General features: G+C 41.5%; 1 protein-coding gene across 1 annotated transcript in view; it reads left to right on the top strand.

Moving 5' to 3' along the window:
* Nucleotides 1-16,435, top strand: part of PIWIL4 (piwi like RNA-mediated gene silencing 4) — a 49,489-nt gene that overhangs the window by 13,008 nt on the left and 20,046 nt on the right. The window contains exons 5-11 of the mRNA XM_003910564.5: nucleotides 1,154-1,275; nucleotides 3,161-3,241; nucleotides 5,073-5,270; nucleotides 7,143-7,254; nucleotides 11,532-11,655; nucleotides 13,390-13,507; nucleotides 16,152-16,263. Coding sequence (XP_003910613.2) covers nucleotides 1,154-1,275; nucleotides 3,161-3,241; nucleotides 5,073-5,270; nucleotides 7,143-7,254; nucleotides 11,532-11,655; nucleotides 13,390-13,507; nucleotides 16,152-16,263 — 867 coding nt within the window. The remainder of the gene's footprint in view (nucleotides 1-1,153; nucleotides 1,276-3,160; nucleotides 3,242-5,072; nucleotides 5,271-7,142; nucleotides 7,255-11,531; nucleotides 11,656-13,389; nucleotides 13,508-16,151; nucleotides 16,264-16,435) is intronic.

Below are 16,435 nucleotides of genomic sequence, written 5' to 3'. Positions count from 1 at the left end.
TCTGCCAGATTTTTCTCAATGTTGATGAGCTCTTTCTATAGCTGTCCATCTCTGATTTCTGTACAGTTTTATCTGAAGCAAGAAATTATCTCGATGAAATCTTACATCCCTGTGAAAAGATCAGTTTCTCTTTGTTTCCATGCAATGACTGGTTCCTGCCCTATATTCTTGATGCAACCTAAAAGTGGTTAAATCCATACTGTAGCTGTAGAAAGTAGAGGCAGAATACATAAATGCTTGCTGATTAGCTGACTTTATCTAATTCCTTATCCCTTTGAAAAATCCATGATCATTGATTGATATTTATTGATTGATTTATATATTCCTTTATTTCAAGAACCTATTCTGAGTCCTTTCTGGTTCAAGAAGCTTTAAATTTAGTGGGAGCTGTAATAGAATCATATTCATGCATTCGCTATATTGCTAGAACATTGTTCCAGGCTATAAGGACTCTAGGATTTCTCTAGACCTTTCAGCAATTCATAAAATCAGATTTCTGATCTGTTCTGATTTCCACTACTTATTCCTCTCTCCCCATGTTTACTTTCCATCTCATTTGTCGTCTCTCCTTTCTTTCCTTCTTTCTTATTCTCTGCTCTTCTGCATTATAAGCAGACTTTGGGAGGCTGTCCTCTGGAATCCATGAACTTGGGATGGGCAGGACAGTCCACTAGTGGGCTTCTGAGTATCAGTGAATACCCTGAAAATGGGTACAATTATGTACACTGTTTTGGTGTGTGTGTGTATATATATATATATGTGTGTGTGTGTGTAAAATTTTATTGGGAAATATCTGTAACTTTTATCAGACTCTTAAAGTAATTTGTGACCCATCTCCCTCCTGCTCCTTAGAAAGACCAAGAACCACTACTCTAGAACTCTCTTCGGACCAAACTTTGAACCATGAGTCTGGCTTTAATTCTCCCTTAAGAAGTTAGGGAGTAGAGGGATGTGTTGTTTTTTAAGGACTGGCAAGATACAGAGAAAAAAAGCCCTCTGAACATAATGTGATGATTAGATTACTCCTCATATACTAACACCTGCGGTTTTGTTTTTGTTAATGCATATTATATTGTGATGGCTTTATCATATCCGCATTCTGCACACTTGGGGCTAATTTCTAGGGTGCATATTAAGTACCTCTTCTTCCCAGGTCACAGAATTGTCAAGTGAAACTCAAAGAGGCGAGACTATAAAGATGACTATCACCCTGAAGAGGGAGCTGCCATCAAGTTCTCCCGTGTGCATCCAGGTCTTCAATATCATCTTCAGAAAGTAAGGCACTGGAAACGTGAATTTAATTTGGGCTAATGATACCTTTCAGCAGAAAGCCTGGGTATTAAAATAATCGACCATTTTGTAGGCAGTGTGCCAGCAGCGATGCCACCGTTAGGGCAATTTCTCACCTACTTTCTCGTACATGAGCAATAATGTGCAACGCAGCCCATTACAACCACTCAGTGGCACAAACTGTTAACATCCAGTGTTATCCTAAGTTGAGACAAATGATATGGGGATTATTGCTGTCTCACTGGTAGCAGGGAGGGTACCTTTTTCCTCTTCTTCTTTTTCTGTGTCTCTTCCCAGACTTAAAAGTTCATTTAGCAAACTTCGTAAGTTTGACTTAATAAACTGAACAATTTGTTTTTCTCCTAGCTGATTAATTTAGGAAAGAAGATCACTGTCTGCTTTCTGCCCTGGCTCCACCCTCAGCCCACTTCTTTCCCCCACATCTACATGGTTGTAACTCAGCTTTTCAGTGTTCTGAAGACTGGTCTAAGGATCACATACTCCTACGTCTTCTTAGGGGTAGAGTGGAGCTCCGTAAAAGGCATACTCCCTGGACCCTCACTGAATCTAGTTAGTAAACAGAAGTTCACAGACAGGCCTGAAAATTCACATTTTTAGGATACACTGAAGCTTGAGAACCACTGTTTTACATGCTGCTACTGTGGATCATTAAGATGATCTGTTAGAAACCTTACAGGCAAGTCCTTTGTTCAACGGTGGCCTCTGGAAGGAATGAAGATGGGGAAGTCTGGGGATTTCCTGAGTCGTAAGGGCACATCAAGGAACTTCCCCCACCCACATGTCCTGATTTCTAATTCTAGTCAGATGTCTTGTCCAGCACCTTTTGGTCATATTTGAGCCTCAGCTTACTGCATATCAGCTCTTCAGAAGCCAGTCTTGCATACCGACATTTGGAAGATGCTTTTCAGTGAGAAAGTTCTTTCACTTGTCTTTTATCTTACTTTACCCTCACTAGAGCACCCTGAGGCAAGTACTATTAAAATCCTTATTTTTAAGAGAAGGAGGCTTAGGCTCAGTGACATTTGGCAGCCAGAATCACAATTGGAACCCTTGTTTCCTGACTTGAAACCCCCATGTAGGTCAGATTCCTAAGGTGACCAGGATTACTTGCTGAAGACACAGCCATGGTCATTTGGCAGCACCTGGGGAGCCTGAGCAGCCTCATTAGAAATAAGATCCTTGGCCAGGCGTGGTGACTCGCACCTGTAATCACAGCACTTTGAGAGGTCGAGGCGGGTAGATCACCTGAGGTCAGGAGTTCGAGACCAGCCTGACCAACACGTAGAAACCTCGTCTCTACTAAAAATACAAAATTAACTGGGTGTGGTGGCGCTTGCCTGTAATCCCAGCTACTTGGGAGGCTGAGGCAGGAGAATTGCTTAACCTGGAGGCGGAGGTTGCGGTGAACTGAGATCACATCATTGCACTCCAGCCTGGGCAACAAGAGTGAAACTCCATTTCAAAAAAAAAAAAAAAAAGAAATAAGTTCCTCATCCCCAAATAGAGAAGAGGTCAAAAAGGCCTGAAGGCATGGCTTATCTCACCCTATCTAAGCTAACCAAAATGTTACTACTGCAGCCGTAATGGCTAATTGGCCACATATTTGTCATTGCAGCTAAACCCAGACAGATAAAAATAATTTCAGTTGTAGTATTCTCAAATATGAAGAAGTGACAGTTCTTTATAAACATTCTTATGTATATTTAGTGTCTAAACCTTGCAGTGCTGTGAGAATGGGAGGTCTGTATTTCCTATATATTTTTAACATTATGTTCAGCAAGGGTATGAACTTAGAATTACGCTGTTACTGACTGATATTTACCAAAAATTCAAAACAATATACTTGCAGGATCCTCAAAAAGTTGTCCATGTACCAAATTGGACGGAACTTCTATAATCCTTCAGAGCCAGTGGAAATTCCCCAGCACAAGTAGGTTTATTTATATTTTCTGTTACTCCAAAATTGTTATAATGTGAGCAACATAATTTATGATACAATATTATACTATTTTTTGCCTCCTGTGAGAGACTCTGTGATATGAAATGTAATGATTTTTTTTAAATTTTCAAGTTTTTTTGAATAAAATGGTGCATGTGAACGTGAAGCTAGCAGCTTTGTTTCTTATATGAGTGTGATGGATAATTATCATAAATCCTAGAAGGAATTCAGAAACTGAATTTTCTGTGTGTAATAAGTAATAATGAAAGCAGGATGAGCTGCATTGTGCTATAGCACATAGTTGGTGCTTCATTTTGTTGTTGAAAGGATGTTAGCACAGCCAGGTGGTTGACATGAAATCGTCAGGGCAGCGCAGGTCAGAAAGAGAAGCCAACCAAACAACTCTGGTGAAGGATAGAATCCTTAGGAACACTTGCAGAATTTCTACCCTAAACTGGGAATTCGAGGCTTCAGGGAAAGTGGTCAGCTATGTCTTCAACTGGTTGTTACTTAGCTCTCAAAAATACTGTGGTCAAACTGTAGACAGAGAGGCAACTGGTAGCCCAAACGTAGATACATAAAGGGAGAAGTGCATAAAAGATAGAAAATGGGAGTGGGGTGTCTGGCCTTCTGCCTGGTGGAGGAAAAATGACAGTTTCCATATATTCATTCAGAGTGTCAGTGTGCTCTCTATGAAGCATCCAGTTCGTCCCTGTCACTAATCTGTCCACCTGGATTAGAAAATCTCATAGGTGCAGATTGTACTAAACTGCCCTAGGTGCTCAGCACGTATGCCTGTCCTGGAGGCTGGCTTAGTATCACAGTGACTACTTATAGTCCACAAAATATAACCTGGAATTATTTTTTTAAATATTAGTCTATTATTTCATGTCATTTCTGTAACTTCTTATTCAAGATTTTTAAGTTTATATGGAAAGAAACTAGGCTGTGTTCTGGTTTCTCTTGTATATCTGTTTGTGATATCACTTCTGTATTTCTTAATCTCATTATTAAATCTATCCACTACCCTCTCCTTTGAATTGGGGTGCTTTTCTGAACCTAGATGTTTTCCTGCAGGGACAGATCACTCCATAAACATCTTATTCCTACAGTTATGGTTCTTAGGCAGGGGCATTTCCTCTTCAGGGAACATTTTGTATTGTCTGGAGACGTTTTTGGTTGTCACAGCTGGGAGGCTGCTACTGGCATCTGCTGGATAGAGGCCAGGGAGATGCAAACATCCTACAGTACACAGGACGGTCCCTAACAAAGAATTATCCAGTTCCAAATGTCAGTGGTGCCAAGGCTGAGAAACTGCTTTACAGTAAGGTATTTTACTCTAAATGTATGCTTAAAGACACTGCAGCTGAAAGAAAGATTTCAGTCAACAACTGGAAGAAATCAAACTAAAGAAACAATCATCTTTTTTTTTTTTGAGATGGGAGTTCGTCGTCGCCCAGGCGGGAGCGCAGTGGCCGGATCTCAGCTCACTGCAAGCTCCGCTCGGGTTTACGCCATTCTCCTGCCTCAGCCTCCCAGTAGCTGGGACTACATGTACCAAGCAGTTTTTTTGTATTTTTTAGTAGAGACGGGTTTCACCCTGTTCGCCAGGATGGTCTCTCGACTCCTGACCTCTGGATCCACTCGGCCTCGTGCCTCCCAAAGTGCTGGGATTACAGGCTTGGAGCTGTCACTGCCGGCCGAAAATAATTATCTTGTTAAGACCTCGAGAATTAGAACAGAAAATCACCATTTAAAAGTCTTTATTGTGTTTCCGGTATAACATTGACAATATTCCTTTTTTTCTGTTTTGTTTTTAAAGATTATCCCTTTGGCCTGGGTTTGCCATTTCTGTATCATATTTTGAAAGCAAGCTCCTGTTTAGCGCTGATGTGAGTTACAAGGTCCTCCGGAATGAGACGGTTCTGGAATTCATGACTGCTCTCTGTCAAAGAACTGGCTTGTCCTGTTTCACCCAGACGTGTGAGAAGCAGCTAATAGGGCTCATTGTCCTTACAAGGTACAAGCCTGTGTCTAAATAAACTTTTCTTCAGAAATCAATCATTGATAGTATTTGGGAATAGAAATAGTGTTGGAGTATTGGCCTGATGTCACAGATCTAATCTGTTTACTCATCTGTTTAGAAGACCTGGTGGTTTTGTTGTCTAGAGTTCACACATCCTTGTGTGGCATTCTGGACTGTCCACAAGCTGACGTAATTCCAAATTCTCACCTGCTGTACCCTCCTTTCCCCCAATGCCACTCTATTCTAACCCCCAACGTTCTGCACTTTGCTGCTTCAGTTCAGTTCAATTCACTTCACTTCAGTTGCCTGGATTCCCTACCCCAAATTCTGCCTTTTAAACTTCAGTTTTCACAAAGCCCAATTCTCATATCCTAGCTTTTCTGACATCCCCATTTACCTACTCAGTTGGAATTACTCAGTTTCTTCCCCTGGGCTGCTCCCATAGCACTTTGCTTATGGCTACCTTGTTATGGCCATTTTATTTCATTTTAAAGGACAGAAGTTTAGTTCCATGTCTCACCTTCTTTATTTGATTCAGGAGTCTTTTTAAGTTGAGACCACATTTTACTTCTTTGCAACCTCTAGGTTTATGTATATAAAATTTGCCTTCATTGCACATTGAACCGAGTTAAACACGGAAAATTTAGATGACTTCCTGAGTACTAAAAAGCTCACCATATACTGCTGCTAGTCCAAGAATACTGTTTAAAATTTTTTTATTTTAAGTTTTGGGATATATGTGCAGGATATGCAGGTTTGTTACATAGGTAAAAGTGTGCCATGGTGGTTTGCTACACCTATCAACTCATCACCTGGTATTAAACCCAGCATGCATTAGTTATTTTTCAGAATGCTCTCCCTCCCCCTCACCCCATCCCCCGAGAGGCCCCAGTGTGTGTTGTTCCCCTGCTCGTGTCCATGTGTTCTCATTGTTCAGCTCCCACTTATAAGTGAGAACATACAGTGTTTGGTTTTCTGTTCCTGCCTTAGTTTGCTGAGGATAATGGCTTCCAGCTCCACCTGTGTCCCTGCAAAGGACATGATCCTGTTCCTTTTTACGGCTGCAAGAATACTTCTTTTAGGGGACTTGTTAGCCTTCTATTCTGGCTTAGAATTTCCACTTAAACTTGTTTTCTGGGATATATAGCAGAGGTCTGGGACTGGCTGGATTCCACACTACTTGGTATGAGAAGGCTATCCTCTTATCCTCCTGTCATGATCTTGATGGATTAGCTTATCACATTTCAAAGTCATCTTGCAAAGAATCAAGAGCTCTAGAGAAACCTGTTGTGGTAGTTTCTGCCCCTAGGCTGGGTCATCCTGAGAGGACAGTCCAGGCTACACAGTGCTGAAGGGGAGAAGGAGCTTAGAGTAATCTTAGCTAACCTGTTTTGTAGTTTTGCCAAGAGCCAGCCCTAGCGGGGAAGTTAAGCAAGACACCAGCATTGTGGGTTGATTGGCATTCTTTTGGTGCTTTTTTATCAGAAAAACTACTGGGAAGTCAGAAACACCATTATCTGAGAAGATAATGGGAAAGTTTTGAGCAATGCTTCAGCCTCTCAACATTTCAGAATGATTTGCCTGAAATTAGTGTATCTATCAGTGAGAAAAACAGACTGTGGTCTGAGGACTTCCCCACAGGTTTTGTTGGAATGTAGACAGAAGTCTTCCTGTATATGAAATTATTAAGGAATGCCCTTTTCAGATAAGAGCTGAGTATTTTCTAAAAAGTGAATATTCTTGTTATATGGTTTTCATAATTTCTGACATTCTGGAGTCTATCTTATGTGTTGAATTAAAAGTGTGGTGAAGTAGCTGCTTATGTTAGATGATTAAAAAATCTTAAAGACTTTTTATATTTGCCAGATACAATAACAGAACCTACTCCATTGATGACATTGACTGGTCAGTGAAGCCCACACACACCTTTCAGAAGCGGGATGGCACCGAGATCACCTATGTGGATTACTACAAGCAGGTAGGACTTTCCTTCATTCATCTCTATCTCCTTTCCTTTTACCTCAGAGAAGTCTACTTATTCCAAGTCTCAGAGGTCCCCCAGATTGTAGGCTGAGTCTGCCTCCGACCTGATTCTCTGACTTGTCTCTCTCCTTCATCCCCACCATCCCGGTCTCCTGTTAACCCTCATCCTATCTCCTGTTTCCTTCTTCCTGTAGTCTGAGTAATCTCCCTTTAACGCATATCTGATTACACTGCTCCCAACGTTAATACATTTCCATGTCTCCTTATTGCCTTAGGACCACATTTAAGCCCCTTAGCAGAGTTTTCAAGGCTCCTTATGATGTGGCCAAATGCTGCCTTTAAAGCCTCATCTCTTCCCATTCCCCTGCTCCCTTGCCTGACTCTGATGTAATTGCCTCTTGTGATTCCATGACTCGGTTTCTCCCCTGTGCATTTTCACACATGTTGCTTCCTTTTCCTGGATACCCCTTGACAGCCAGATGAACACTAGACACCCTTGTGAACTCAGCTCAGCCATCAAGTCTCAAGGGAGCCCTATAGCATTCCTCCCAGGATCCCCTCCCTGTATCAGGTCATCACAGGCACCACGCGAATGGTCTGAGCCCCATCCTAGACATTGAGCTCTGGGGAGGGGGCTCCTTATTTTTGGAGACCCAGGGCTAGCTCAGTGCTTTGCGCATATTAGATACTCAAGAAACTATTGATGGAATCTGTTGCTGTCTCTGGAAACTCTAATCGCATTTGCCACAATTATCCCTGCCCCTCATCTTCCATGTTCAATTCCTTTGGAAAGTGCCTTCTCTTTAATGTATAGTAATATTCAGGTTAAAACAACAAACAAATCCAAAAACCCTTTCTTGATCATTGTACACCTTCAGGAAAAGCTCTCTTTTTCTCCTTAGCTAACTTTAGAAAGTCATTTATACCAGCTCCAAGCACCTTTCCCGTTCTTCCTTCCTGAAACCTCAGCAGTCTGGTATCCAGTTCTGCTGCTTTAGAAGTAGTTCTAGAAGGGTCAAGTTCAGTTACTGTTCTTATCCTAAAGGGCTTTCAGTGCATTTGATACCTGTGACCTCTCCCATCAGCTGGAACTGATCTCTTCCTTCCTTAACTCCTGGGATACATCCCTGCGGCTCTCCGCTACTTTCAGGTTGTTCTCTCTTATTCTCCTTTGACATTTTCCTCCTCCCTTCCCCACAAAGGAACCATTCTTCACCATGGTTCCCTCATACAGAACCTTTTCATTGTATTTTGAGATGGCTCAAATATAGTGTTTTTGCCTTGCCCTCATTCCCAAATTACATATTCATCTCCATTTCCAGAACATATTTGCATGAATACCCTGCAGGCATCTCAAACTAATATAATTCGGACTGAATTCATTGTCTTTCCCATTCCTGTTTCTCCTTGGAAATTCTGTAGCTCAGACAGGAAGGATTTTGCTTTCTTCCTCTTCTTCACGTTAACCTCCTCATTCGCTTGTCACCAAGGCGAGTTCTGTATCCTTTATCCGTGAATTTTCTCTTTTCCAGCCCTTTTCCCGCTGCATTAATGCAGGCCATCTCGTGGATCCCCTCCCCCTGCCATCACTCTTTATGCCCTAGCTCTCTCCTCACTGTGATCCCTCATGCTCACAGCCATCAGAGAGATCTTTCTGAAGTGTTGCCCAGAAATCTGATTAAAAGCATAACCTCTTGAGTAAGATGGTCTGGCTCCAGCTGTGTAACCCTGGGTAAATCACTAAACCCAGAGTGTCATGTGTAAAGGAAATTTATCTGTCTACCTTCATGGTGTAGTGTAAGAACCGAACAAGATAATTATGCACACAGAGCATTGAAGTGTGCCTGCACTTTGTGAGCACTGGGAGAACAGTAGAGACCATGCTCCTCCTTTTCTATCCTCTGCTTCTTCCTCTCTGGTACTACATAGTTTGGCCCCCTCTTTCTTTCTTATATTTCTCAGCATCCCTACTATGCACTCTATGCCTTTATCCCCCATCCACTCACTGGCCTACACCTTCCTTAGCCTTTGCATGTGTTCACTAGGCATCTGCAGAAAGCCACGCTGTACCTTTCTCCTTTACCCCTAGGTCAAATCCTAGCTTCAAGGCCAAGTGTGAAGTCCTCTCTGGCTTTGCTTTCTGTCACACACATAGAAGAGCAAGCTGTTCTCCTTTCTAAGTACCTGTGCATTCATCACATTGCTTCTTGAACACATACTCCTTGGAGAGCAAGGATGGCGTTTGGCTAATCCTTGATGCATAGTATCTAGCAAAGCATCTTGTGCATAAAATGTGTTCTGTGTTTATGAAACCCACAGTTTGTTAAACATTAGGGCTTCTTTCTTGCATGATTAAATTTGTTCATTTAAACAGAAGTATTTTAGGACCTGTGACATTCTGAAACGGGAATCATGGTAAAAATCCCAGTCACTGTTTTTTGAAATGAGTTGTGCTTCACTGCATAGATATTGTAATTAGGGAGGAAAAGAAAGAACACTGTGGCAACTTTTAGTATGCCCTCCTCCCCGTCCCAGGAAAGAAAGACTCAATTATTATGTAGTCAGTTTTCAAAGTGGAAGACATCCTGATATTGACCTTTATATTTCTCTATTTTATCTTATCATACAAAGTATTTTCAAATGCTAAGAAAATTGGGTCAAGGGAAAGGGTCAAATTTGCCTTGTGGGAGCAGCTTAGGGGCTAGAGTTCTTGGCCATGCTCCAGGTAGAGTCCTTCTTCCTGGAGGATGCCTTCGTTTTGCTGGAGCTGTTACCTGAGACTCTCCATACTCCCATGTTTTCTTCAAGGTCCTCTCTTGGTCTCCACCTGCATGGAGGCTTCCCTGATTTACCAGCCATAATTGTGTCACTACCACCATCTCCTTTTCCTCCCTGCCCCTCCCACTCCAGCCCGGGGATCCGGTACTGAGTGGTGTAACAAGCAGAGCCTTAACAGATCAATCCTAGCTATGCTAATTTCCAGTTATGGAGCCTTGGGAAGATTGCTTAATGTTTCAGTGTTTTTTCATCTGTGAAGGGGACAATAATAGTATCTCTTTCATCAGTTTGTTGTCCTTTGTTGTGCTTCGCTATGCATTGTTTGTGCTTCCTGTGGACCTCGCTTTGTAGATAATGTATTTATGCAGAAAGGCAGGGACTGTGCCTCTTTTACTTTTATCTTCTTATCCACTGCTGTTCTGGAACACAGTAAGCACACCATGTGTTCTAAATTAATGGAGTCATGTATGCAAACTCACTTGATAAAGGCTTCTCCAAGCTTTTTAGCCATAGCATCAGTTGCACCTGCTGCTTTCAAATGAAATTCTTGACTCGTTTTTTATTTTAATGACAAAGTTTTCCTTGAAATAGAGAAATGCTCACATTTGACTTCTTTAATTGTGATTATTGATGGTAGTGTTACAATACCCAGGCATTTTATACGTTATAATTCCAGTTATTCTGTCACTAACGTGGATCAAATTATAATGGAAACGAGTGTTCATTGTAACGTTTGTCACTGGAGGGTAAATGAGCTTTTGCCAAGGTGAGAATGCTGAAATTGAAGTTTAGGATGGCAAAGGGAGAGGAATATGAACTAACAGTTGCCAGGGATTCATTATAAACCAGACCCCTTGCTCATGGTTTACATAGGATGCCTGTGAGCTACTGTTATCCTTATTTCATAGATAAGGAAAGTTAAGTCACTTCCCCAGTGTCACAGTCCAAGCAAATAGAGGAGCTGGGGATCAAATTCACATTTGTCAGACTTCAGGACTGCTTCCCTGTAACATCCTACTGTCCTAGAAGGTAAGGACAGTCATGCTTTTTTGTGGAATCTGAGATTGTCTCAATATAACTTGCCTCCAGCTTGTGTATAGATATTTTCAAAATGAATATAGATGTTTAGAGCCAGATTGTTAAGCATGGGGCAGTCTGCCTCAGTCATCAGTAGTGGAAATGCTGGCTTTGAGTCAGTCCCAGTGATGTCATTGACCTATGTATAGAACCAGCTGGAGTCTATTCTGAATCTGGCTGAAACCGAGAGATAGCAGGGAAACGATATTTTTTAATGGTGTTGTGTTAGAAAAAATAATTAAAATAATAAAACTGGCCCTCAGATAGAAAGGTCCTGGGAAGAAAGTAGCAATAAGTAGGTAACCATGGGATTGGTTACATTTTTATATATGTTAGGATCACCTTGTTGAATGTAAGGATGCTCACCTGGCGGTGCTTCCACGTTGACTTTTCCCTCATTAATCTTGCGTTTTATAGCAATATGATATTACTCTATCTGACCTCAATCAGCCCATGCTTGTTAGTCTGTTAAAGAGGAAGAGAAATGACAACAGTGAGGCTCGGCTCGCCCACCTGATACCTGAGCTCTGCTTTCTAACAGGTAATATTTGTGTTTTATACCTCTGTCAGGCTCCTGGATACCGGCCCCTGATGCTTGGCAGTGGGCAGACTCTCTTTAAGTTACCTGAATGCCAGGACATTGATTTAACCCATGGAGGATGGACCTTTTAAGTAATTTATTCAATAATAGAGACATGTTGGGGGAATCGAGTGCCCTTTGGAATCTATTTCCTTTATCTCATATATTCCATGTATTACTTTGATGTAAAATAGAACCCCTGATATCATCCTAAAACCAAGTTTCTTTTTGCCATTGTTTGAATTTACTAGTATAGGAAGGAATATGACTTAGATTTTCTTCAGGTATATCAGTAGATCGGTGCCAGAATGATCCTTACGTTCTTTTTGCATGAATTTTCATAATATAATCCTCACTATACAGTAAAATCTGGATAACGGCCTTGAGCACTTTTAACAATGTTCTTTCGACTAACGGGTAGGGCTGGGAAGGGAAGACTTTCCACATTTTGCATTTGTGTGTTCCTTGAGTCAGTTATGATGCGGATACATCTATTTTGCCATTAGAAAAATTAATAAGAAGGGCAGGCGTTGTGGCTTACGCCTGTAATCCTAACACTTTGGGAGGCCAAGTGGGCGGATCACCTGAGGTCAGGAGTTCAAGACCAGCCTGGCCAACGTGGTGAAACCCCATCTCTATTAAAAATAAAAAACTAGCCGGGCATGGTGATGCATGTCTGTAATCCCAGCTACTCAGGAGGCTGAGGCAGAAGAATCACTTGAACCCGAGAGGCGGAGGTTGCAATGAGCCGAGATCATGCCATTGCACTCCAGCCTGAGCGACAGAGCAAGACTGTCAGAAAGAAGAAAGAGAGAGAGAGAGAGAGAGAGAGAGAGAGAGAAGAGGAGAAGAGAAGAGAAAGAAAAGAAAAAGAAAAGAAAGAAAGATTAATGAGGATATAATCCTTGAGGGGAGGGGTGCCAATTCTTTTTATTTTTTTTTTTGAGATGGAGTTTCACTCTCGTTGCCCAGGCTGGAGTGCAATGGCATGATCTCAGCTCACTGAAATCTCTGCCTCCCGGGTTCAAGCGATTCTCCTGCCTCAGCCTCCCAAGTAGCTGGGATTATAGGCAAGCGCCACCATGCCCAGCTAATTTTGTATTTTTAGTAGAGATGGGTTTCTCCATGTTGGTCAGGCTGGTCTCAAAGTCCCGACCTCAGGTGATCCACCTGCCTCAGCCTCCCAAAGTGCTGGGATTACAGGTGTGAGCCACAGCACCCAGCCTAAGGGGTGCTCATTCTTAATGGTGTTCTGATATTGTAGGTCTGCAGGACCCAATATAATAGCCAGGAGCACATGAGTTTTTGAGCACTTGAATTGGGACTAGCTCTACCAAAAGACTGAGAGGAGGTATGCTGTAAAATACAGCCCAGATTTGAAAGGCTTAATATGAAAAAAAGAAGGAAACTACTTCATCAATAAGTGTTTTATGTTGATTACATGTTGGAATGATAATATGTTGGATATACTGGGCTAAATAATATACACTATTTAAAGTAATTTTGTCTGTTTCTTTTTTGACTTTTCTTAACGTGGTTACCAGAAAACTTAAAACGACATACATGGTTTTCATTTCTATTGGTTGTGCCATACAGATGGTGAATGCATTCAAGCGGAAAGGTTTAAACTGGGCCTGCGATGGGCTGAGTCGCTTATGTTCATTTTCTCACTTTGTCTTCATCTGCATTTAATAGGGCTGACTGACCAGGCAACCTCTGATTTCCAGCTGATGAAGGCTGTGGCTGAAAAGACACGTCTCCCTCCTTCAGGCCGGCAGCAGCGCCTGGCCAGGCTTGTGGACAACATCCAGAGGTGCTGGATCACCGCATGCATCCTGCCTGGGGCTGAGTTTTTAGTATTAGATGGTCCATGTAACACTGTATTCCTTGAAGGAAATGTCTCATTCGTATTGATTGAGAGCAAGGAGCTTTTGAATTGTGCTGTCCACAGCCCTTCATGTGAGATGTCTCAGGACTAAGGGGTTGAATGGAGTTGGGAGAAGCCATGCTGATAGGAATAACGCTCACTTTACCCGCATGCCCTGCTTTCATCTGTTTCATACATTGAGGTCCGGATAAAATGTTGAATAAAGAAAAAGGTTATAATGTAAACAACAACAACAACATCCAAGCAAACAAAGCAACCAGAGAAACACCAGGCCCCCAGTATTCAGGGTCAGGAATGCTCAACTCTTAATACAATGGCCTTAGCAGACTGAACTTTAGGAAAACCCCAGTATGTGCCTTTTAAATTTGAGATATACCTTTGTGCCATCTGGTTCTGCCTATCTGATTATCAGACTGTGTTTCAGTTCTTTTGACAGTTTGCTGTAACATGTGATTGGAAAATTGAGCTTCTCCTTGGTTTTCCTTTCTGACCCTCTAAAACTGAACTGTCTAGTGTGGCTGCTAGGCACTTGAAATGTGGCTAGTGACACACCTAGAAATGATTGGTTAAATAACATATATTTAAAACATAATTTCACTTGCCACTTTTTTACTTTCTTAAGGTGGTTACTGGAAAATTTAAAATTACATATGTAGCTTGCTTTATATTTCTATTGGGCTATATTGCTGATCAACAGTCGTTTTTTTAAAAAAAATTTTTTAAAAGTAGTACTAGCTCTTGGAGGATTTGGAAATTTCCATAGCACAAAGCAAGGAGAGAGAGAAGAGTGTGTATGTGTGTTTACTCAGTAAATATTTAACAAATGAGTGAATCACAATTGAATTAATAATTCAATTATTATCATATTAGTAATATTCTTTCAGACTTTGCAAATGCATATAATCCTTTTTTTTTTTTTTTTTTTTTTTGAGACGGAGTCTTGGTCTGTCGCCCAGACTGGGGTGCAGTGGCACAATCTCGGCTTACTGCAACCTCCGCCTCCTGGGTTCACGCCATTCTCCTGCCTCAGCCTCCCGAGTAGCTGGGACTATAGGCGCTCGCCACTACGCCCGGCTAATTTTTTATATTCTTTAGTAGAGCCTGGGTTTCACTGTGTTAGCCAGGATGGTCTCGATCTCCTGACCTCGTGATCCGCCCGCCTCGGCCTCCCAAAGTGCTGGGATTACAGGCGTGAGCCACCGCGCCCGGCCTAATCCTATTTTTTTTTTTAAAGAGAAATGGTATAGTACTGTACGTCATGTTTTGTAACTTGCTCTTTTCACTTCAGGGTTTTTCTCAAACACTTCTGTATGGTAAACATGACCTCTATTATCATGCTAGTGGTTTCATAGTTTTTTTATTTCATGGATACACTTTACGTCATTTACCCTGGACATCCCTCAGACTTACACCGAATTCAGAAGGGATTCCTCATTTGTTTCCCTTATAGTGACTGTGGATTAATCTTCCTGATGCATCTATCTGCCATCTTTCAGTAATACCACCCACCTCACCCTGTTTCCTGACCAATGATGGCCTCACTCATCTCATCTTGGGCAGTTAGTATCTGAAGCAAAATAATGAACTCAAAGGAATTAGTGTGACCAGAGAAGACATAATCTGAATAGGTGGAAATAGTGAGCTATTCCTGAGAGACAGTGGTGAAGAGGTTGGAGCTCCCCTAAAAAAAGAGGTAGAGCTTTAATAGGGAAACAAAAGCGTGGGGGTCACCTCCATGTCCTGCAAATGCCTGGCTTACTGTGTGCTGAGTCCTATATGTGGTTGCTGCTCTCAAGGAGCTTATGGCTCAGTGGAAGTTATCATATATCATACTCCCATGAGCTAAAACATCAACTATGATTAAAGCTTATTAAGTTATAAATGGAAAGTACTACACAATAGAAAGTAGTGTTATTATTGCTGATATTAATATTCTCCTCATAGGATAGACAGGGTAATAGGAAGACCCTGAATCTTCTGAAGCTTAAATTCTTATGTTCCCTTCTTTTATCGTCCTTCCTCGACTCTCAACCCAACAAATTCAGATATTCGCAAAAGACATCTCCACTTCCACTGGCTCCAAAATATCTCTTTATTAACAAGTGTGTTATCAAGAATGATAATATCTCATAGGTTTTGAGCACATGCCATGTGCCAGGGACTATGGTAAGCACTTTCTGTGTATTATCATATTTCATCTTTATATCAACCCTACGAAGTAGGTACTTTTATTATCCTTCCATTTTGCCAGTAAAGAAACCAAGGCCTTAAAGATTAATACTTTGCTCAAGGTCATATATTATTAAACATTAGAGCCGGGAGTTAAACCCAGGTCTGTCTGGCTTGAAAGCTTATTTTTCTAACCACTGTACTCCCACTGGAATCCTTTTCCCATTCCTGAACATCCCAAATGAGCACAGTTGTCCCATAATTCTTTTAAGCAGGGAAAAAATATGCTGAGTAGAATCAGAAGCCAGGAATCCTGAAGACACAGAAAATCAGCCCCTGACTAATTCAGTAAGTTGTAAATATACCTCCGTTTAATGATTTAAAACAACTCTATCAACAGGAACACCAATGCTCGTTTTGAACTAGAGACCTGGGGACTGCATTTTGGAAGCCAGATATCTCTGACTGGCCGGGTTGTACCTTCAGAAAAAATATTAATGCAAGACCACATAGTAAGTGCTGTGATTTTACTTTCATTTAAAAGTATTTACTTGAATATGTGTAAGTTTGCGCATTGGCCAGAGTGGCTTGTGTGCTTATAATATTTGGTTTGGCCATGTACTTCCATCTCTTTATCCTAAGACTTCAGATCCCCTGTGGTTTCCTTGTCAATCTGAATTTACT

This window comes from Papio anubis, chromosome 12 (genome assembly GCF_008728515.1).
Source record: "Papio anubis isolate 15944 chromosome 12, Panubis1.0, whole genome shotgun sequence".
In the NCBI taxonomy this organism is placed as follows: Eukaryota; Metazoa; Chordata; class Mammalia; order Primates; family Cercopithecidae; genus Papio; species Papio anubis.
This window is presented reverse-complemented; position numbering and strand designations above follow the sequence as displayed.